The 22,420-nt window shown below is 39.6% G+C and overlaps 1 protein-coding gene across 2 annotated transcripts in view; it reads right to left on the bottom strand.

The window, feature by feature from the left end:
- Positions 1-22,420, bottom strand: part of CCHR2.PART0H4orf33 (chromosome chr2.part0 C4orf33 homolog) — a 313,948-nt gene that overhangs the window by 233,559 nt on the left and 57,969 nt on the right. For both annotated transcript variants that reach the window (XM_044061669.1, XM_044061670.1), the window contains exon 2: positions 19,062-19,302. In XM_044061669.1, the coding sequence (XP_043917604.1) occupies positions 19,062-19,242 (181 nt within the window). In that variant the 5' untranslated portion in view covers positions 19,243-19,302. The remainder of the gene's footprint in view (positions 1-19,061; positions 19,303-22,420) is intronic.

Below are 22,420 nucleotides of genomic sequence, written 5' to 3' on the forward strand. Positions count from 1 at the left end.
AGGCCAGATAGGTAGCCACTGCTCTGTTTTATTATGCCATAGGCTTGAGAAGGCAAATTTTGTTGTAATTCATATGAGAATACTTAATTCAGATCAGTCAACCATTAAGACAGTGTCCCTTTAGAAACCTTTCATCCCAATTAAAAAAAAATACAACTAACTCAGAATCCTTTCATAAAAATCTGGTTCTGTCCACATGAAATCTGAACTGCCTGTGGATGCCCATGAATACAACAAATATTCTCCTCTATCCGAGTAGTTTGGAAAGTATATAGGTAGGTGGGCAGACTAACAGAAGTTAGTCTCAGTGTATATACCAAGTCCAAGATTGCTCTTTCTGTGAGTATTCCATTTTGTCTGAAGTCTGGTGAGTTCAGAGTTTGTATTCATTTGGAGGGTGTGGGGGACTTGCCAACCCCTCCCCCATAAAAAACAATTAAAAGAAGAACAGTGTTGCTAAACATTCACTGTTTTCTGTATTGTCATACTTTTGTTTTTCAAAATTCCAGAATTTGCAGTTGTGAGTATTTGGATTAAAACAGGTGAGGCATCTTGCAGGGGAAAGGATGGAAACATTGTGGTAGATAGAAAAGGTGTTCTCTAAACCAGCATACAATTATCCTCACATATCTGTCAGAGGCGAAAAACAAAAACCAGTGCAACTACCACAGCTGTAGGCATAAATTTTAATAAAAAGATACAGAATGAAAACAGATACGTGCTTTTGCGTTAGAATACTTCTTCAGGTCCAATTCAAGAAGTTGTAACTTAAACAGTTAAAAGAATGTTAACCAATCAAATCATCACAGGAGCCTACGCCCCTTTAAGGCAGGTCTAAGTGGGACATTCCCATTTAATCCTGGGATCTTATCTGCTTGTAGGGTAGTGATCCAATTCTTCTCAGCAATCTCTGTATTATTAATAAAGTCACTACCTTTTACAGCTTCCTCCATGAACTACAATACCACAAAATTAAAGTTAGGATTATTATTGGATGATACATGCCTAGTGAGTGCATTCTTGTCATCACCATGTCAGATGTCACTCATATGCCTAAGAATACACTCCTTAAACAGTCTATTGGTCTTTCTAACATAAAAACTGTAGCATGTGTCACAGGCTGCTATATAGACTATATTTTTACTTCTACAATCTGTATATAAATGCAGTGTATAGACCTTATTAGACACAGGGTGTACAAAGATGTGTTTATTGGAAATGTGTATATGAAAAAGAAACCAACACAGGCAGGTGTCAAAACGCCAATTGTTTCTAAATGTGTATATGAGCATTGCATGAAAGGCATGGAAACGCACCAGTTTTCCAGGATATTTTAGCAGTATGCGTCCTCGGGCCACAGCATAGCCGTTTCTTGAAGTTGGGACTACTTCTAAAACAAAACAAAGGTTGTTCTCCAACTATCTTCTGGAGCTGCTTAAAAGGTGGCAAACACTAAATTCAGAAGTAAGTTTTAATTGTATAAAACTACTTCTAAACTTTTTTAAATCCACTGAAAGTGAATTAACTAAGTCAGTTGAAGGGATGCAGAAGGACACTGAGTCAAGATATAAAGCCGACTTGTATATGCCAAAATTAGACAACTTAAATAATAGCATTTCTGTTTATGATTTGAAGTTACAAGGACTGAAGAGCCAGTGCTGGTAGATTTTATGAACTAGGCAGAGCCAAAGATAAGGAGAAGAAGTGTGATGGCAGCAACATGGTGGAGAGAGAGAGTATTACAGGAGGAAGAAACAGAGGTTGGAAATAGAAGCAACAGCTGGTGAAGGGAAAAACACTGGAGGCATTCTCAGCTGGTGTAGTGGCCAGTTTTAAGGGTTTACATCTTTAAAACTTTTTTTAAACAAGAAAGAAGTTATACAGATGCAGTAAGGCAATGATGAATGTAAAAAGGAACTCAGAGAGGACGAAGACTTGCAGCCAGAGAGAAAACTATTAGTAAGAATAAAGAGAGTAAAAATCGATGGCAGTGTGAATTGGCATGGCATTATGGTTCAATTGTTTTGTTTATTGTGATGACAAGGTTTAGATCCCTGAGCATGTAGCTCTGAGGTTATAAGTAGCTCTGCTAAGCCACTCAGTGGGGGCTGGAACCTGAGGTGAGGCTATGATTAAACATGACACCCTGAGGTGGTGCCAGTTCATATTGTAGTTCATGTAGTACACAGGCCGATGTGTCATCTGGTCCCATGGATGCTGTATTCTTGGCTTTAGAGAGATAGCATTAATTTGCCACTAGGCTTTGAAGTTAAACACATAAGAGAATTAACTAATTCTGGAGATGATAATTTTTGAGAAGTGACATATGAAAGCTTTAACTTGCTGGAAGAATTTACGACTGAAACTGAAAAAAAAATAATAAAGCACCACACAGAAAGACTATTAAGCTCTGAGCTTTGGACTAGAACCAAAAAACACGTGCAGTTTAGGACTTCATATATTGATGAGCACGAGTTCAAACTTTTTTTTCTTTCCCTATGTAGTAAAATACGGGATGTTTTGTGAGATGAAAGAAATTTAAGGACTGGGGGTTAGGACGTTTGGGTACAAATGGCTGTTCAGAATGGGAAAATTCAAAATATACTTCCAATTCAGTAATTGTGAATGGTAGGAGAGGAAGTGTTAGGTACTGGAGCCAACATACAGCATGTTATTTGTGTGTGGATTTAAATCATTCAGTACATAGCCATGACAAAGAAGCTGTGGGAAAGGGGCATATAGCAAAAATGTGTAAACCTTTTTGTAGAAAATGTAAATAATTTGATGACTTCTGGTTTGACTGTCTCATATCAGAAAAAGTAAATGAAGAGGCAAGCACAGAAGAAAGACAAACAGAAAATATTACTACAGAAGATGTTGGAAGAGAAGGTGGTATGGGGAAGGGAATACTGAACAAAAGGTTAAACAATGAAGTAGCAGTTACAGAAGAAATAAACAGTTCAAACAAAGGTTATTAATATACAGGAAGAGAATGTGAAGAGGAAGGGGAAAAGGGAAAATGGAGACAGGAGAAGAGCAAGACAGTGAAAAATCAGTTTGGTGGAAAAGTTAAGAGAAGGAAAGAAACACAAGATCTGGATTTAAACACTTACAAAAAGAGGAAAAGTGTGACAAATGAATTTTAGCATTAAATGTAAATTGCTTTAGAAATGATACAAGAGGTTTGGAGGTGGTGGTGGTGGAGTGGTGTACAAATTGCTTGTTAGTAACAAAGAGGTAAAAAGGAAAGAATAGAGGCAATGGGGGGACAAAGTGTTTGATCATTATAAAAATCAGACATGTTCTGGAATAGAAATTCTTATAAAAATGAAGAAATAATTCAAGATATAACAGTAATGGTACCATGAAGGACAGTACTATGTGATATGAGAACAAGACAAAAATCTATAAGATTCATAGTGCTTTATGCATATACTAATATGATGGAGAGAAAACAGTTGTTTGAAGAAATTAAAAAAAGTGTTGGCAAATATGTTAATAGTGATGGTAGGAGATCTTAACTGTAGTCTGAGAAAAGAAATGGGAAAATGACACAGAAATAAGATGTTAAGGAAATTAACATATAGAAGAAGGAACAGAGAACTGGCATATAAACGGAATTTTTAAGACTGAAAATGATTACATTGTTTACTCCAAAACCATGAAAGAAACAACAAGGGAAGTACAGATGGCAGAGTTTTCAGATCACTGAGCAGTATGGGTTAGAATAGGGGAAGACAATGAAATAAAACAGTGAAAAGGGAAAGAAATTAACTGAAAATTACAAAAAAAAATAAGTAAAAAAATATTATGGAAAGATGCTATGACAATGAGATCATTGTATTAAAACTGGACAAAGTGGTGGGTAGTGTATAAGCAAAAGTATAACAATGTATTTAGAAGTAGAACAAAGAATAAACAAATAAAATGAAATATAAAGAAATATTATGGCATTATTAGAAAGAGAGAGAACAAGGAAGTGAAAATACATGAAAAGAATAGAGAAAAAAGTAAAAATGATGCAAAGGCAAATATTTTGTTTCTGAAAGGAGAAAGGGGAGATTTCTCCTTATTTAGGAAATAAGAAGGATGGATGCTACCTTAGATGGCAGAAATGTATGAAAAGAAGAAAAGGATGGGCAACATGAATTGAAAGAGGATCAGATGGTAGAAGTTGAGTATTGTAAGGAAATAAAGATGAAATAAAAGTTTTTTTTCTTAAATATTAAATGAATGGAAGAAGGTATAATAGAAGACATATGAGGTGGAGTAATAAAATTTATTTAGAACAAGATGAAAGAAAAGATATTACAATTGGAGGCCTATAACACTATGGAATACTGACTATAGAATAATTGTGGAAATACTACAAAAAGATGGAGAAAGTATTGAAGGAGGGAGCAGGAGAAGGGATCTGTAGTATAAAGGGAAGGGAGGTGAAAGAAATATAAATTATAGTGAAAGTACCAGTAGCAGAGATGATACTGAAAGAAAAAGATACAAAACTGATAGCATGCGACATAGCCAAAGCCTTTGATAAAGTAAGCCATGAAGCAATGTGGCAGATTTTACTGCTCTCTGCACTTGTTTTTTTGTCATTTTTAGCTTATCTGCATTTATTTAGACTGCATTTGCCCTAACATTGCTAAACACTCAAGTGTGCTAGCTTGTACTGCATTTAAAGTGTTTTTGCTACTGTTTTAACTGCTTTTCTGCAACCCCCCCCACCCCAAAAAAAAAGTTCTAAGCTTGTTTCGCCGCCTTTCCTGTAACTAGTCTAGCCCAGATACAGATTTGTTGTATCCAGGACTGTTTTGTAAGTTTCTGTGTCTCCCAGACCTTTCTGTGTTGGAGGGAAGCCTTCTAGCTAATTAGTGGGAGTGGTAAGCACTAGGTAGCCTATCTACCACAACAGGAGTGGTTTCTGGCCCAGAAATTGTAGTTTATTGGCCGTTTGGCCAGTTTTTCTGTCTTTTTCAACTTTCTGGCTTAAAAGCCCATGTTTACACACTGTGCAGAGGCACTAAGCTGAGGTAAACTATTACCGGTGCCAGAAAGTCTGCTCTTCAATTTTCCCCTAAGAACATGCTTATTCTTTTACTTCTTGCACTTCAATTAGCTTAATCAGCTAACACTTTAACAGGCTTTTGTAGCTTTATTGTAGCACACTTAGGTGCTATCAGCACTAGATGTTCCTATGCAGTAACGGCACCAGTGCTTATTAGTTATGACCACCCCTCCTGGTATGATTGTGTGGCAATTTCCTGTGCTTTCTCCTACTAACCTGGTGCACTTGGGAATTCTGAGACAGTGCGGCAACTGTCTAATGTACACAGACAACCCTCTCCTCTTACCTCCCAACACTCATACCTGTGAAAGATGCATTTATCACCAAACTGGAAGCAGTGCACACTCCAACCAAGACCAGACTTACTGGTCAAGAGGAGAAGGTTAACAACTGCAACTCACTACATAGAACACAAGGCCCTCCAAAAACACCAACCATCACAACCCACACATAGAAACACAAACCATACACCCACCTTCGCGGAGGCTCTCAATAAAAATTTACCCAGACAACAGAGACCCCCAGAGAAAGAAACATACTCGACCACCACAACACCAACCCCAGAACACATAGCTCAACCCAAGACCTTAAGGCAAAACACTTTGCCCAATGCACTAATCATAGGAGACTCAATTGTGAGGCACACTAATGTCCCACTCACTAGGTTGAACAAGGAGAAGGTTACTGTAAGTTGCCTGTTGGGTGCCAGGATCCGCCACATAACACATGCACTCAGATCACTCCACAACAAGTACAAATATGACTCAGTCATTGTCCATGTGCGTGTGAATGACTGGAGACGTATCTTCCTGGACTCATGAAAAAAGAGATGTGATGGAACTCTCGGAATATGTGGCCCAGGCAGGTATGACCCTAGCCCTGAGCAGTATTTTACCATCACCCAGAATGATACCATAGTATGAGCAGAAAATCAGCAATTGACTAAGTTTCTGGTGTCATTCTAAGGGGATCAAGTATCTGTCTGCCTGGGACAACATGATCGACAGACCTCGATGCTTTGCCAGAGACAGCCTCCATCTGTCACCTGTGGGATTCCAGGTACTGGCTAAGGCTCTTGCCACCCTTATAGTGCCTTTTTAGGCAGTGTTCCAAAGGCCAAAATTCCACCGTAACAGCTACAAACAAGTGCAATCTGAGGGTCATGCTGCTCACTGCTAGAAGTCTAAATCTCAAGATGCACTCACCCGAAGCTCTCCTCAAAATGGAGAATGTCAACATCTGTGCTGTAAAGGAGACCTGGTTTAAAAAGGCAGAAAGCACCCCTGCGCTCCCAGGCTACAACTCATTCCATATGAATTAAAAACGATTGCTCTGGTACCAGACAAACCCAAAAGTCCAAAAATACTCCAAAAAAAGAAGTCAAAATGCTGAGAGTGAGTTTTATACTTTAATATTCCACAGATAATGAGATAGTAATGATAGGTTAGTGCTTTCACAGTTACCCGCTTCCTCAGACCTTAATACAAAATAACACTCCATAAAAACATTTAAATACTCTAGACAACCAATAAAAAACAATGCAAGAGGCAGACCTCTCTTCTTAAGAACAGGTTTTAAGGACACAGCACTATTAAGACCAGGAGGGGCATATGCTTTAAAATCAATGATCAATCTTAATTCCATACATTCTGTTTCAGTAGACAGATCACCTTCTCTTAAACTGTCATGCATCTTTTGTAAAACTAGAAACTTAAAACCATGGTTACAACCTGCCTCTATTACATGTTTGGCTAGTGCATTAGTACATTTCTTGTTACGTATGTCATTAAGATGTTCTAGAACCCTTTCCTTCAACATACGATTTGTTTTTTCCGATATAAAAACATTCACATACTAAGCATCTAGCCATATACACTATATTTCTTGTACAACAGTCTGCATAGAAAGAAAGATCTATACATATCTTAGTCACCGGGTGTATAACCATAGGGGCTGTCCAAATATTAGGGCAAGCTTTACATGTCCTACAACAACATGTACCAATACGTTGTGACATCATGTGTTCATGATACCTATCATGCTTATAACAGAGTCATTGTTTCAAAATTTTACAATTTTTAAAACAGAATCTAGGTTCCGATTCTATCACCTTACAGATTTTTTTTTATCTGTTAACAGAACAGGCCAATTATGCTTAATAATATCACAAACTTTATTCACTCCTCCAGAATAAGTCAGACACATCCTATTACCTGACCTAACCTCCTTAACTAAAGATCCTTCATCAGTTATTGCATTGGATTTTGAGAAGTAAGGTCTCACTTTGTTACTATCCATTGTGTCCATCTTCTCTATGGCACTACCTATTTCCTTTCCTTTACAACCTCTGTCCAGAAGATCAATCTTAAGTGTATTAAAGGGTTCTTGTAGTGAGTCTGTATCTGTATGCAATCTCTTGCATCTATGCAGACTGTTGTAAAAGAAATATAGTGTATATGGCTAGATGCTTAGTATGTAAATGTTTTTATATTGGAAAAACAAATCGTATTTTGAAGGAAAGGGTTCTAGAACACCTTAATGACATACGTAACAAGAAATGTACTAATGCACTAGCCAAACATGTAATAGAGGCAGGTTGTAACCATGGTTTTAAGTTTTTAGTTTTACAAAAGATGCATGACAGTTTAAGAGAAGGTGGTCTGTCTACTGAAACAGAATGTTTGGAATTAAGATGGATCATTGATTTTAAATCATATGCCCCTCCTGGTCTTAGTGCTGTGTCCTTAAAACCTGTTCTTAAGAAGAGAGGTCTACCTCATTAATTATGTTGTTTTTTATTGGTTGTCTTGAGTATTTAAATGTTTTTATGGAGTGTTATTTTGTATTAAGGTTTGAGGAAGCAGGTAACTGTGAAAGCGCTAACCTATCATCACTATCTCATCTGTGGAATATTAAAGTATAAAATTCACTCTCAGCATTCTGACTTCCTTTTTTGGAGTACAACTCATTCCATACCCTTTGGTCCCAGAATACGACTGGAAGCTTCAAAGGCGGTGGTGTCTCCATATTCTTAAAGGATATGCACACTTCTAGACTGGCAGCCCAGCACAATGCATCCGAGATCTTCAGGTACAACTAACACTGGGTAAGACAGTGATACAAGTCATAACCTGCTACAGAACCCCAAACATGTCCCTAGACTCTCACTCCAAGTTCCTAAGCACCCTGGAATCTATCAAGGTCCAACCCAATACTCTCATACTGGGCGACTTCAACTACCCTTCCATCAACTGGGAAAACTATACAAGTACCAATGTACAGGCCCAACACTTTCTGGAATTTATCATTTCCAATGCCCTGGACCAGCTCATTCTGACCCCCACTAGAGGAAGCAACAATCCTCGACCTGGTTATCACCAACATGGGAGACCATTGCTCCACACCTATAGTCAATTCCTCCCTGGTTAAATCTGACCACAAACTGATCACCATGGAAATCTCCATCTCACCTACACCCCCTGCTAAGGTGACCACCCTGAAAAATTTCTCTAAAGCCAACTTTGGGCTCCTAAAAACAGAGCTGGCCAACTTCTCAGCACTCATGCCAATGGAAAATGGCTGCATGACTGCCTAATCATACATCAATGCATTGTACAAGCATGCACACAAATGCATGGACCTTGCCATACCAAATAGAACTAAGATGCTCTCCTCCAAAAAAAGGAAGCCAATCTGGTGGTCCCCAGCCATCAATAAACTTTACAATAAAAGGAAGAAACTGTTGCAGAAAAAAATGAAGTCACAAGACTGGAAAACCTCCCTTATCAGTCTCAACAAAAAGCTGAGATCCCGAAGGCGGAATTGTGTCCGACACCAAAAACAACCACAAAGCCTTCTATAGCTATATCAAAAACCTCAAAGGCAATACCCAGATTTGCTCTGAGTTACTACACAATGGCACCTCCTATACTGAGCCAACAGATATAGCAAACATACTGGCCGACAGATTCAGTGCCAACTTTACACCTCTCACCCCTCCCAAGGGCCCTATCACAATACCAGAAGAAAGCCTGGTACCCACCATTTCTGCTGCACAAGTAAAAGCTGCATTGTCCAAAGCCAAGAATACAGTGTCCATGGAACCTGATAATATCCCTGGCTGCGTCCTACATGAGCTACAAAAAGAACTGGCACCACATCTGTGTGCCCTGTTCAATCACAGCCTTACCTCAGGCTATGACCCTAATGAATGGCGCACTGCTACAGTCATTCTGCTCCATAAAGGGTAGCAACTACAGACCCTGGGAACAATCACCCCATTAGCCTGCTGAATCTGGTATGTAAAGCTATGGAGCGCTTCATCATGGACCTGTTTAACAAAATATAGGCAATCTCCAAACTCTTGACCCCACACAGTTCGGCTTTGTCAAGGGGAGATCCTGCCTGCTGAACAGACTTCTTTGAGGCAGTCACCAAGGCTGTGGATGAGGGTAAGGCAGTGTATACAGCCTACCTCGACCTGGTCAAGGCCTTTTGATACCATTCCCCACTCCGGTATCATTGATAAACTCACCAAACTAGGCATTAATCCTTACATCACTAGGTGGGTTGCAAATTGGAATCCACAACTTTCACTCTGTGGGTCCCATCTGTGAGCCAAGTCAGACTGTTGACCAGTCACCAATCACGAGTGGATTTCCACAGGGCTTGGTCCTGGGCCTTCTCCTGTTTTGCATCTACTTCTCAGAAGTCCAGGCTAACATAGAAGGACTTTGGCTAACCAAGTTCTCTGATGACTGCAAGCTAGGAGTCATTATTAACTCCCCAAGTGATGCAGACATCCTACAAAAGGGCCTCTCAGAGACCAATGACTGGTGTCAGAACCATGGCCTGAAGCTTAATGCCAAAAAATGCATTATCCCCTTTGGAAAAAACTCAGTTCCCATGAATTACCACGTTGATGGCAGCCCACTGAACGCTGAAGGGGCCATAAGAGATCTGGGCACCCAAGTAGACAGCCACCCACTGTCGACCACCACATTGCCACTGTAGTCAGAAGGTCCTTCTACGTGGCACATCTTATAACCAAAGTTTTCACATCCAGGAAGAAAGAGGTCCTCATACCTCTCTACTCATCCCTCATTAGACCATAGGTTCATAGGTTGGTACTAGCCTATCGGCCCTAGGGCCTATACAAACTTAGCCATAACAATTCACTGGCTATTTCTTCCCACACTATTTACTTCCCTGGACCCCTGTCTAGCAGGGCGACTGATGTGATTCCCGGGGTGAATTTCCTTTCTTCCATCCAATCGTCAATGTTCCTTTTGAAGAGGGCCAAAGAGACGCTCTGCTTGATATGTATGGGCAGGCTATTCCAGAGTCTGGGGAGTCTCTGGGTCAAGAACCTATCCCTCAAGCATGTTTTGTTTATTGTGATGACAAGGTTTAGATCCCTGGAGCGTGTGGCTCTGAGGGATTGGGATTTCTTTAAATGTAGCATGTCCAACAGCTCTGGGTTTGACATAGCCTTGTATGTTAAGCAGAGATCGCCTCTGAGTAGACGATATGCGACAGAGTATAGCTGGAGTTTTTTAAGGCAATCAGCATAGGGCATCTGCTTTAGGCCTGTGATTCCTTTAGTGAGGTATTTCTGTGGCCTTTCCAGTTGTTGCAGATGTCTTGAGAGGTACATACCAAACGAGGCATTGTATTCTATAATGGGTCTAATGAGGGATGAGTACATTGGGAGAATGACCTCCTTTTTCCTGGATGAAAAGCCCTTAGTGATGAGGTGTGCCACATATTCCTGACTGTTGTGATGATGTGGTTATTGAAGGTGAGACCACTGTCCACCTGTGTCCCTAAGTCTCTTATCACACTTTCGGTGTTTAGTGTACTGCCACCTATGTGGTAATTCACGGGTACATGGACAATCCAAATGGCATAAAAAACAATCCAATACGTGTAGGTCAAGCGCTTTCGTAATCAAAACTTCATCAGAACAGTTAAACATCAATTGCAAACAAGCTTTTATACAAAGTTCATTCAATTAATCAATAATTAATGCTTATTTGAAAATAAAGTGACAGTGCTTAAATAACAATGTAAAGTGTTTAAGTATAGGTTCAACCCCCCCCCTTTTTTAGTTTGAGAAAACAAGTAAATAAAAAAAACACTGAAATATAAAAAGAGGTGAAAAAGCAGAATCAGAAGTTAAAAATTAAACTTTCAAAGTTTTAATACCCTGAACTTTAGTTCAGGTTTAATGCTGATATGTTCATTAATACCAGGGAGTTCAGTAGCATTTAGTTTAAGTTGCCACCTAACTTCTGTCCTAAACAACTTGTTAGTCCAGTCACCACCTCTAAAATTCTTACCAACTACTTCCAAAATGCCAGACTTAAAATAATGTGTAGGATTCATGTAAATATGTTTAAAAAGTGCATTTTTTCATCCTTTTTAAAAATGCTGTAACAGTGTTCATAGATCCTTCTACTCAATCTTCTCTCTGTCTTGCCCACATAAAAATGTCCACAATCTATACATATAGCCAGGTAAACCACACCTGTTGTTGTGCAAGAAAAATAACCTCTATATTGTAGGGCCCTAGATGAATCTTAGGGGTATCAAAAATATATCTACAATATTCACATGAACAATATAGAGGTTATTTTTGCTGCAGGTTCCTGCACAACAACAGGTGTGGTTTACCTGGCTATATGTATAGATTGTGGACATTTTTATGTGGACAAGACAGAGCGAAGATTGAGTAGAAGGATCAATGAACACTGTTATTACAGTATTTTTAAAAAGGATGAAAAAAGTGCACTTTTTAAACATATTTACATGAATCACATTCTTTTAAATTTGGTATTCTAGAAGTAGTTGGTAAGAATTTTAGAGGTGGTGACTGGACTAACAAGTTGTTTAGGACAGAAGATAGGTGGCAACTTAAACTAAATGCTACTGAACCCCCTGGTATTAATGAACATATCAGCATTAAACCTGAACTAAAGTTCAAGGCATTAAAACTTTGAAAGTTTAATTTTTTACCTTCTGATTCTGCTTTTTCACCTCTTTTTATATTTCAGCGTTTTTTTTATTTGTTTTCTCAAACTAAAAAGGGGTTTGAACCTATACTTAAACACTTTACATTGTTATTTAAGCACTGTCACTTTATTTTCAAATAAGCATTAATTATTGATTAATTGAATGAACTTTGTATAAAAGCTTGTTTGCAATTGATGTTTAACTGTCCTGATGAAGTTTTGATTATGAAAGCGCTTGACCTACAGGTATTGGATTGTTTTTTATGCCATTTGGATTGTCCTATTAATAAACTGTCGTAGTGGGTTGTAGAACATCGGCTCCAGAGTGGTATTTTTGTTTTTACTTGTTGTGCTTTGCCACTCTAACATCCTGTTGTGTTTATTAATTCACGGGTACATGTTTTTTCCCCAAAGGGGATAACTATACATTACTTGGCATTGAGCTTGAGCCTATGGCTCTGGCACCAAGCATCTGTTTCTGTAAGGCCCTTTTGTAAAGTAGCCACATCATTTGGGGATTCAATAATGGCTCCCAGTTTGCAGTCATCTGTGAACTTTGTTAGCCAGAGTCCCTTAGTGTTGTCCTATACTTCAGAGAAGTAGATGCCAAACAAGAGCGGTCCCAGGACTGAACCCTGAGGTACTCCACTTGTCACTTGTCTGTAGCTGGATTTGGAGTCGGCTACTTTTACAGTGTGGGTTCTGTCAGTAAGCTAGTTGGTAACCCATCGAGTGACGTAGGGATTAATGCCCAGCTTAGTAAATCTATCTATGATTCCAGAGTGGGGGATGGTGTCAAAGGCCTTGGCAAGGTCCAGATATGCTGTGTGGACCGCCTTACCCTCATTCACAGCTCTGGAGACTGATTCGAAGATGTAAATCAGGTTCAGGAGCCTAGATCGGCCCTTCATGAACCCAAACTGGGTGGGGTCCAGTGTTTGAAGGTTGCCAATGTCTTTGTTTATAAGTTCCATGATAATACGTTCCATGGCCTTGCAGATCACGTTAGTCAGACTGATGGGACGGTAGTTCCCGGGATCCAAGGTGGATCCCTCCTTGTGGAGTGGGATAACTGTAGCTGTTCGCCACTCAGTGGGCATGAAGTCTGAGGTGAAGCTATGATTAAACATGACACTTAGGTGAGGTGCCAGTTCATTTTATAGTTCATGTAATGCACAGCCCGGGATGTCATCTGGTCCCATGGATGCTGTATTCTTAGCTTTGGAGAGTGTATCTTTTACCTGTGTGGCCGTTATTACAGGAATTTGGCAATCTTCCGGTAATGAGATGGGCCGTTTAGGGGGTGAGAGGGGAGCAAAGTTGGCACTGAATTGATCTGCCAAGATACTGGCAATATCCTTGGGATCAGTACATTTAATGCTTTTCTGTTGGTAGCTCAGAGCAGATCTGAGCATTGCCATTTAGATTCTTGACATAGTTATAGAACGCCTTGTGGCTGTCTTTGGAATCTTTGGGCAATTTTATTTTCATAACTAGCTTTGGAGGATTTTATGAGGGATCTCAGCTTCTTACTGAGGCTGGTAAGGGAGTTTTTTGCATCCTGGGATTTTCCTCTTTTCTGCAACAGTTTCTTCCTTTTGTTGTAAAGTTTGTTTATGGCAGGGGACCACCAGATTGGCTTCCTTTTTGTGGAGGAGAGCATCTTGGTTCCATTTGGGATGGCACGATTCATGCATGAGTGGATGCTTTTGTACAGTGCCTTAGTGTAGGATTCAGCAGTCGAACTTTCAGTTCCTGTCTGCATGGGTGTCATGAAGTTTGTCACTTCTGACTTGAGTAGCATGAAGTTGGCCTTGGAGAAGATTTTTATGGAGGTTTCCTTACTGGGGAGGGATGTGGATGTTAAGGGTGAATAGCTTATGGTCAGACCTGACCAACGAGGGGGTGACCATAGGTGTGGAGTATTGATTTCCCATGTTGGTAATGACCAAGTCTTGGATATTGGAGCCCCTGGTGGGACTATGGATTAGTTGATCCAGGGCGTTGGAATTTATGAATTCCAAGAAGCGTTGGGCAAAGGTGTTGGTACACGAGTACTTTTCCCAGTTAATGGCAGGGTAAATGAAATCACCTAATATTAGGGTGTTTGGCTGTATCTTAATATTTTCCAGTATGTTTAGAAAGGTGTAGTGAGAATCTTGGGGCATGGTGGGGGATCTGTAGCAAGCTACAATTTGGATAGCAGTCTTATCTAGTGCTAGTTGCACCTGGAGAATTTCAGATGCATTGTGTTGGGCAACTAGCCTGGTGGTGTGAATATGGACACTTCTCCACCTTTAGTGTTTCGGTCTTGGTTTGGTGACCGGAAAGTGTGGTAAGAGTTGTAGCTTGGTATTGCAGGGGTGCTCTCTGCAGCCTTTAACCAGGTCTCAGTTACTGCACAGATATCGATGGTCATTTTTAAGAGTGCCCCGAGAGTGTGCATTTTGAGATTTAGACTTCTAACATTGAGTAGCATTACCTTCAGAATTTGCATACTTGTACCCGTTACGGTGGTGGTTTTGTCCTTTGAACTTTGCCTAAAAAGGCACTATAGGGGTGCAAGAACCTCAGCCAGTAACCTGAATCCCAGGAGTGACAGATGCAAACCATCTCTGGCAAAGAATCGTGGTCTGTTGATCATGTCGTCCCAGGCAGACAGATACTGGATCCCCTTTGAATGACACCAGAAGCTTAGCCAATTGTTGAAGTCAATCATTTTGTCCTTATATTGTGGTATCATTCTGGGCGAAGGCAGGATGCTACTCAGGGCTGGGGTCATACCTGCCTGGGCCACATGATCTGAGAGCTCTTCCATGTCTCTTTTCATGTAGTCCAGGGAGGTACATCTCAAGTCATTCACTCCAACATGGACAATGACAGAGTCATATTTGTACTTGTTGTGGAGTAACTTGAGTGCATGTGTTATGTGGCGGATCCTGGCACCCGACAGGCAGCTGACTTAAATATTCTCCTTGTTCAGCCTGGTGAGTGGGCCATTAGTGTGCCTGACTATAGAGTCACCTATGACTAAAGTGTTAGGTACGTTGTCTTGCCTTAGGGGCTGTTGCTGGGTGGCACACTGGTGTTGTGCGCTATGTAACACTTTGGTTGTGATTGGTGTTTGTTGGCATTTCAACTTTGGAGGTCCTTGTTGCTTGGGAAGGTTACAGTTAAGGGTCTCCGCATATGTGGATTTATTGTTGCTATGTGTGGGTGTTGGTGGTGTGGGTTTAGAAGGGCTATGTGTTGCTTGAGGTGTAGTGTAGGTGTTAACCTTCTCCTCTTGACTGTCTAGCACAATCTTGGATGGAGAGAGCTTTGCTTCCAGTTTGGCTATGTAACCAATCATTGAATATAATGCCCCGTTTGGCATGTACCCGACCAGACACCTACAACAGCTAGAAAGGCCGCAAATGTACCTCACAAAAAGAATCCTAGGCTTTAAACACATGTCCTACATGGACAAACTCAAGAAACTTCAGCTGTTCTCAGTCTTATTGTCTATTTAGAGGTGATCTCTGCTTGACGTACAAAGCCATATCCGATCCAGCCCTACTTGAAATGTTACAGTTAAAGAAATCCCAATCCCCCCATGCCACACATTCCAGAGATCACAACCTCATTACCACAATTAACAGAACATGCTGGAGGGACAGGTTCATCTCCCAAAGACTGCCCATACTCTGGAATAAGCTTCCCATTCATGTCAAGCAGATCACCTAGCTGGCCCTCTTCAAGAGAAATTGTGACGAGTGGATGGGTAACAGAAAGTTCACTCCAGGGATCATACCAGTTGCCCTAGTGGATAGGGGCACTGTGAACAAACATTGGGTGGTACGGTGACTGGGCAATATTTTGGGGCTAGGCTTGTAAAGGCTCCAGGGCCATTAGCCTAGTGCACACCTATGAACTTATGGTATGGAGGAAAGTATTAATCTAATAAAGAAATGTTATGAAACACATAAGCACAAGTGATGACAAATGAATGGGGAAAATAAGTATAAAAAGAGGAGTAAAACAAGGGTGCCCAATGAGTATTTGTGTTAATGATGAATGCAGTAGTACAGATATGTATGTATGAAATGAGGGAAACAAGTTGGGAGATAGAAGGAAATGCTACATTACCAATACACATGATATATGCATAAAATTTAGTTCTATTAACAAAAAAATTGGATGGATAAGTGAGGTTGTAATAAAGATCAAAAAGCTGTTAAAGAGCTGGTCTTCAGTTAAACAAAATTAAGTATAAGGGATTTGGTGAGATAAATAAATAGAACATATTTCACAATAAAAAGAAGTAAAGATTTTGGGATGACGTTTGGAGAGTATGAAAATGTATTACGTCAATGGGAGAATTGTTAGCTTGTTGGAAGAATTTTTTTCATTTCATTGAATACTTCTTTTTTTCATGAAAAATAGCATGTTTAGGGGAATATATGCATTTCCACTTAAATGGGAAAAAAAGTGTTATTAGAGGTTTTTTTTATCATTAGTTGGGGCTCAGGGCAGAACCCAGTGAGAAGGATAATTTATAGATTCATAGATTGTTACTAGGCTAATGACCCGGGGGGGGGGGGGGTGCTTTCTAAGTCTAGTCAGGTTTTCCCGAAAGAATAATGATGCCCTATATCCAAATAGGACATTAGGAGCTAGACATTTATAAGCCATCTCTGTCCATAAAGGACATCAGTGCTAAGACCAGTATAAATTTGCTATTCCCCATCCACTGGTCTATGCTGCACTTTAACTGGGTAATAGGCAAACTCAGCTTCACATGGATGGGAAGCCTGTTCCATAGGAGGGGCAGTCTCTGGGACAAGCATCCATCTCTCCAGCATGCTCTGTTTAAGTCGCAGACAAAATTCAGGTCCCTGGACCTGGTATTTTTGGTACTCTGACTTACAAGTAAGTAAGGGATTCATAAGGGTAGGGTTTGATGATGCTTTGTAAGCCAGGCATAGATCACCCCTCAGCAATATATAGGAGACTGAGGAGAGGGAAAGGGCTTTAAGGTGCTCTGCATAAGGCAGGTTTGTTATGCCTTGTATTATTTTTGTAAGAAATCTTTGAGGTTATAATTAAAAAAAGTTGATGGGCCGAATTTAATTTAGCATCTATGTATTTATTTTGGATAATAGGATAGATAAAATAAATGACAGGTAAAATGATGCAATAAAAATATAAAAATGTATGGGAAGAAAATAAATACGGAAAAGGACAAGACGCAAGAAAAAAATTAATTACAGGAGATGGAAGTTAAAAGCAAGTGAGGGTGATGGGAAAAGAAATGAATGGTAAAACATGACTTTAGAAACTTGTTTTGGTGTACTAATGTAAGGAAAGCCAATACAAGAAGAGAAAAGTTTGAAAAGGCTTATGAAGTAGAGGATTTTTTTTGCGGAACAGGAAAGAAAAAAGTGATGACTATACTAAAGAAAAAAACATACCATTGTTTTTTGGTTTGCAAAAAGAATAAATAAAGACTTTGGGGAAAAAGTTTAAAAATGAATATAGATGGTACTGTATGTCAGCTATGACAAAGTAAAAGAAATATGATATGGATAAATGGGATAAAGTACTGTTTGTGATGGTTTATAATCATCTGATTGAACATTACTTGACTGAAAAGTCAAATGTTTGAAAACATTTGACTGAAAACGCATCTGACTTTTGAACAACCACTTGACTGAAACCCATTTCACTGAATCATAAATTATACAACAACATTCAACATATAAGAAAATACAACATAAAATAGTGTTTTTGCAGGAGAGGCAAAGCCCACCACATGGGGGAGGGGTCCTGCAAAAATACTATTTTATGTTTCTTATGTTGAATATTTTGTATGATTTGTGATTCAGCCAAGTGGATTTTCAGTCAAATTCAAAACAAATGACAGTAAACTGTCAATATGGGTGCTGTAGTTAAAATTATGAGAATTTCCTACATAACAAAAAAATGGAAAACGATGGTGTATTAGCCGAAATAAGAAGATGGTTGTGGAAGAAAGGGCGAGAGGGACAGTGGGTAAATATAACAGAAAAAAAGAATGAGAGAAACAGAATTATTTAGATCTTTTGTGTTGATAACCCGTAAATATTTTTAAGAATGAACGCAAAAATTAGTGTAAATAATTGATTTAATTTTTTTTTATACGATATAAAATTTTAATAAAGGGTCCCTGTTCTTTAAGTGAATGCTGTGGTATCTTTTATAGTCACCTAAACTACCACCAACTCAAGTAGATGGAACCTCGGTTTAACATCTCATCTGAAGGATGGTGAACTCAGGAATGCAGCATCCCCTTATGCTACACTGTAGTTTCAGTACTGAAAATTAATCCAGGTAAATGATGTGGGAACAGAAACCACAGTCTTCTGATCTTCAAGCAACCAAAGGGGAGTGCGCTATCTGATGAACCACTAACACAGAATGCTAACTTGTCCATCCTGAGGAAAGGGAGAGGCTCAATCTGCTTATTTGCTGACAACTGCTTAAGGACAAATGTAAAAACAGGCAGTACACAGACTGAGCCATCTCTTCAGAAATGTGCACATTAAGCTTCCAAGGGAAGTTGATTTACCAACAAAGAAAATTTCCTGACTTTCCAATAAAATGATGGCCTACAATTCAAAAATAAGATGATGGCCTACAATTCAAAACTGTACTTTTCATATTCAGTGTCCTTGGACGCTGGGTGGGGGACAGGAGTATGTAGTTGAGAACAAGATCTTGATGGTCATAGGGAACTCTGAGGAAGGGTATTAAGATCATTAAAAAATTCTCACGATCGTGAATTAAACAGCTATACACAAAAATAACACAAACAGAAATTGTGAATAGGAAATTTAATATCTAAATGTGTCATTTAACATACCACCATAAACAAAGCTGACAAACAGAGAAGAAAATAATTGTATGAACTCAGCTGCAAAAATAAAAAAAATAAATAAAACACAATATATCTACTGTACCTTCAAACTCCCATAAACCATCGAATGGCTTCCCTGGTTCACCAGGTGGGGCTGAAGGATCATCAAAAAATGGAGCATCCACCTGCATCCGTAGTCCACCTTCACTTGGTTTAAGAGTGACAACAACAGGCTCATGTGCAACTGGGAAACTATCCCAAGTAGATGCAATTCTAAATTCCATCTTAAGATACTGATGAATATATCAAGTATATGCTCTGCACGCAGCAACAACGCCAGGGACCTGAGAAAGCAATAAGAGGTTTCAGGTTTGTCTCAATGGAAATATATTTGTGTAATGACACTTTAGCAAATGTGCTTGAATTACATTTCAAATCATTTCATGCCCAACTCATCAACTTAACACTTATGATGAAATCTGTGCATCACAGAGTATGCAATTTTGTAACCTTTTTTCCCCTTTTGCCTGCCAAACATCAGTCATCTTATGGGATGAGAGCAAATTGAAGGTGACGATCCAGGCTGCTATCAGGAATTTTCCTGTTTGGATCCAAGCCCTTCCTCTGGCAGCCAACATGTATGCTTGCAAATGACAGGGTGGGCTGTGCCTTCCCCTCATAGTGTGCTCACTTCTGAATAAACCTGCAAGAAAGCTACCATACAGATGCAGCTTGACAAAGCAGTACCAATTCACAGTCCATACACTACATGCTGTGCACCTCTCGCTCTCCAGTGGGTAACACCACTGGAGTGGGTTGGGGCACTTTCCTTTCCCTTCTCCATGGTGAGAAACCAGCATTGCCACCCACTACCATCTTTCTAAATTATATACACCAGCTTCTGGGTTCCTACTTATTCCAGGTCCTCTGGGTCACAGTCAGAACTTCATCGCTCTGTGCCATGCAGCCAACAGTACTGAACCAACTCTTGATTAATTTAAAAAGGAAAGCGGTGTTCAAAACACAGAAGAGCTAGTTTGTAATAAAAAAACGACAAGAAGAATCACCATACAGTGAAAAACCAATTAACAAGGGGAAATCAGTAATTCATCAATGTGTGCAACAGCAACATGGGATGGAAGAAAAACAAAGTGAATACAATCAAGCAATGAACAGCAATAGGGTTAGGTACAGATACCCAAGAAACTTTAGGTTTGAAAAAAATATATAGCAGAGTAGAATACTTGAAGGACCTAAAACAGAGGTTAGTGTGAATATATGAATAAGGTGGGTCGGGATAAGATAATTGGGTAGAACAGTCAACAATAAGTAACTAAGATAAAATGGATTTTCTACTTTGCTCATGCTGCTCATTGCTAGTGGATCTAGCTTATCTGTTGCAAGCATTTGGCTTGGATCCTCACATACCAGCTATCAGTTATATAAATCTCCACCCACAACTAACATTCTAAATCTACGTAAATATCTATGAGAGTCACATCTCAACTTCAGTAAATTAACAGACTTTTATTTATTTATTCAGGTGTACTTCTACACACAAGTAGCATTTTTAGAAGTGTCCCAGAAACATTTCCTGGTAACTGACTTGCTCAGAAAAGACACAGTATTCAAAGACAGAAGGAACTAAACATAAGACTATAAGCTGAAGCTCATTCGTAACTCATAGCCTTAATGTTTCGCACTAAACTGCCATAGTGTGTGTGTGTGTGTGTGTGTGTGTGTGTGTGTGTGTGTGTGTGTGTGTGTGTGTGTGTGTGTACGCTAATTTAACTAGTCCTCTGTTGGTGTAGGCCTAGTAGGATCATTTTCCCCCTACACCAACCTCCCTTGAAGTCTCTTCCCAATGAGCTGGATTGCTGACAGACAATGCATGTGAATGTCACTTTTGTTTCTGTTGTACTGAATGCATATGGTTATATATGGAAAACCGTGTAGCAAAAGAACATCAGGACATGTGGAATGAAGAACATCCTAAAGCAGAAAAGCTATACAGAGAATATTATACATGTTCTTCTACTCCCAATCACATGCTTTCAGAGACAGTCTGATCTTCTTTTCACATAGTGTTGTTGCCACCCACCTAATAGGTTTTCTAATGCCCTGTTTGAGGAAAAAGGCTTGCTTTCTCACCAGATTTATATCTTTGTTTTCTGGCTTGCTTCCAACCACACAGTTGAGTACAGCAAGAACTCAGTGGACATCTGCTGTATATAACAATTTGTTGGGACTCTGGGTTTCTGTATGGCATTTTGAACTACTAGTATGCAGCGGACAAGCAGTTTGAAAAAAAAAAAGATCTCACATCTGTTAGCCTCTCATTAGTGTTTAGATGCTGTCAGGATTTTGTTAAACGTGTTCTTCAGTTAATATGCGACTGCAAACACATCTGGGAGAGAAGGTTGTGTGAGTTTGTCAGACAAACTACTGGAAATGGGGCTTAGACACAGACAACAAACAGTCCACAGAAGGTGGAGGGAATGTTAGCATAATAATGCTCATCTTCACTGCATTCCATAGACTACACAAACATATGTGTAGAAAAGTACCGTGACACATCTACCAGTTGGCTAACACAGAATCACTGTGAACTACCAGCGTTGTGAGCAAAAGGTAACTCCATGTTATACGCACAAGTAAATTTACTTTTGTAAAACAGGGACCCGCAGTGTAAAACATCATTCTTTGATGCTTACAGAGCAGACTGCTTGAGTAACATTAGCAGTGGGGAAAGTACAAAAAGGTGCTAGGTTCATGTCAGGGTTAGGGAGAATGGGTCATTCTGTGCATTTTAAAAAACAAATCGGCTAAAGTGGATGCTAACAGAGACTGTAAATTAGTATATAGAGTGGTAAATACTACTGGAGTGCATCATCCCTAAGATGAGATGTTATAAGTAATCCTTGCAGTAAGAAAGACAACTGTCCTTATCAGTATTTTGCTCCCTATAAAGGCAGCTCATGTAGCAACTCAAATGTGCATTCTGAAAGGCATAGGACAATGTGTGAAGTACTCACCCTAGTAGCAGATCTGAGAAGTCACATGTGCAGTAACATCTGACATCCTGACTTTCAAAACCTTGTGAAGTATGATGCTACACCATTTTTAACTAGCAGTCCCACTCCTCTCTGATCAGACGCATACCTTCACTGGTCTGTGATCTCTCAGCTAATCTCCTAATACCTGCAAGGTTGCTACGATCACATGATGAGAAACCTACAAGACAGGAAAGTAAATACTGAGGAAGACATAGGAACGTATTCAAGCCAGTGTACTAAGTATGTGGTAATTGAGCATTACATCTACAGGAAAAAGCAATCCCCACAACTACTGAAACTCCAGAAGAGGACAAAAAATGCCTGCAAAGCAGACCAACGTAACTGCATCATCACCAACATCACACATCCAAACCAGAACTGAGAGAGAGAGAGAGGGGGAGAGACA

This window comes from Protopterus annectens, chromosome 2.part0 (genome assembly GCF_019279795.1).
Source record: "Protopterus annectens isolate FY-2018-M chromosome 2.part0, PAN1.0, whole genome shotgun sequence".
Lineage (NCBI taxonomy): Eukaryota > Metazoa > Chordata > Ceratodontiformes > Protopteridae > Protopterus > Protopterus annectens.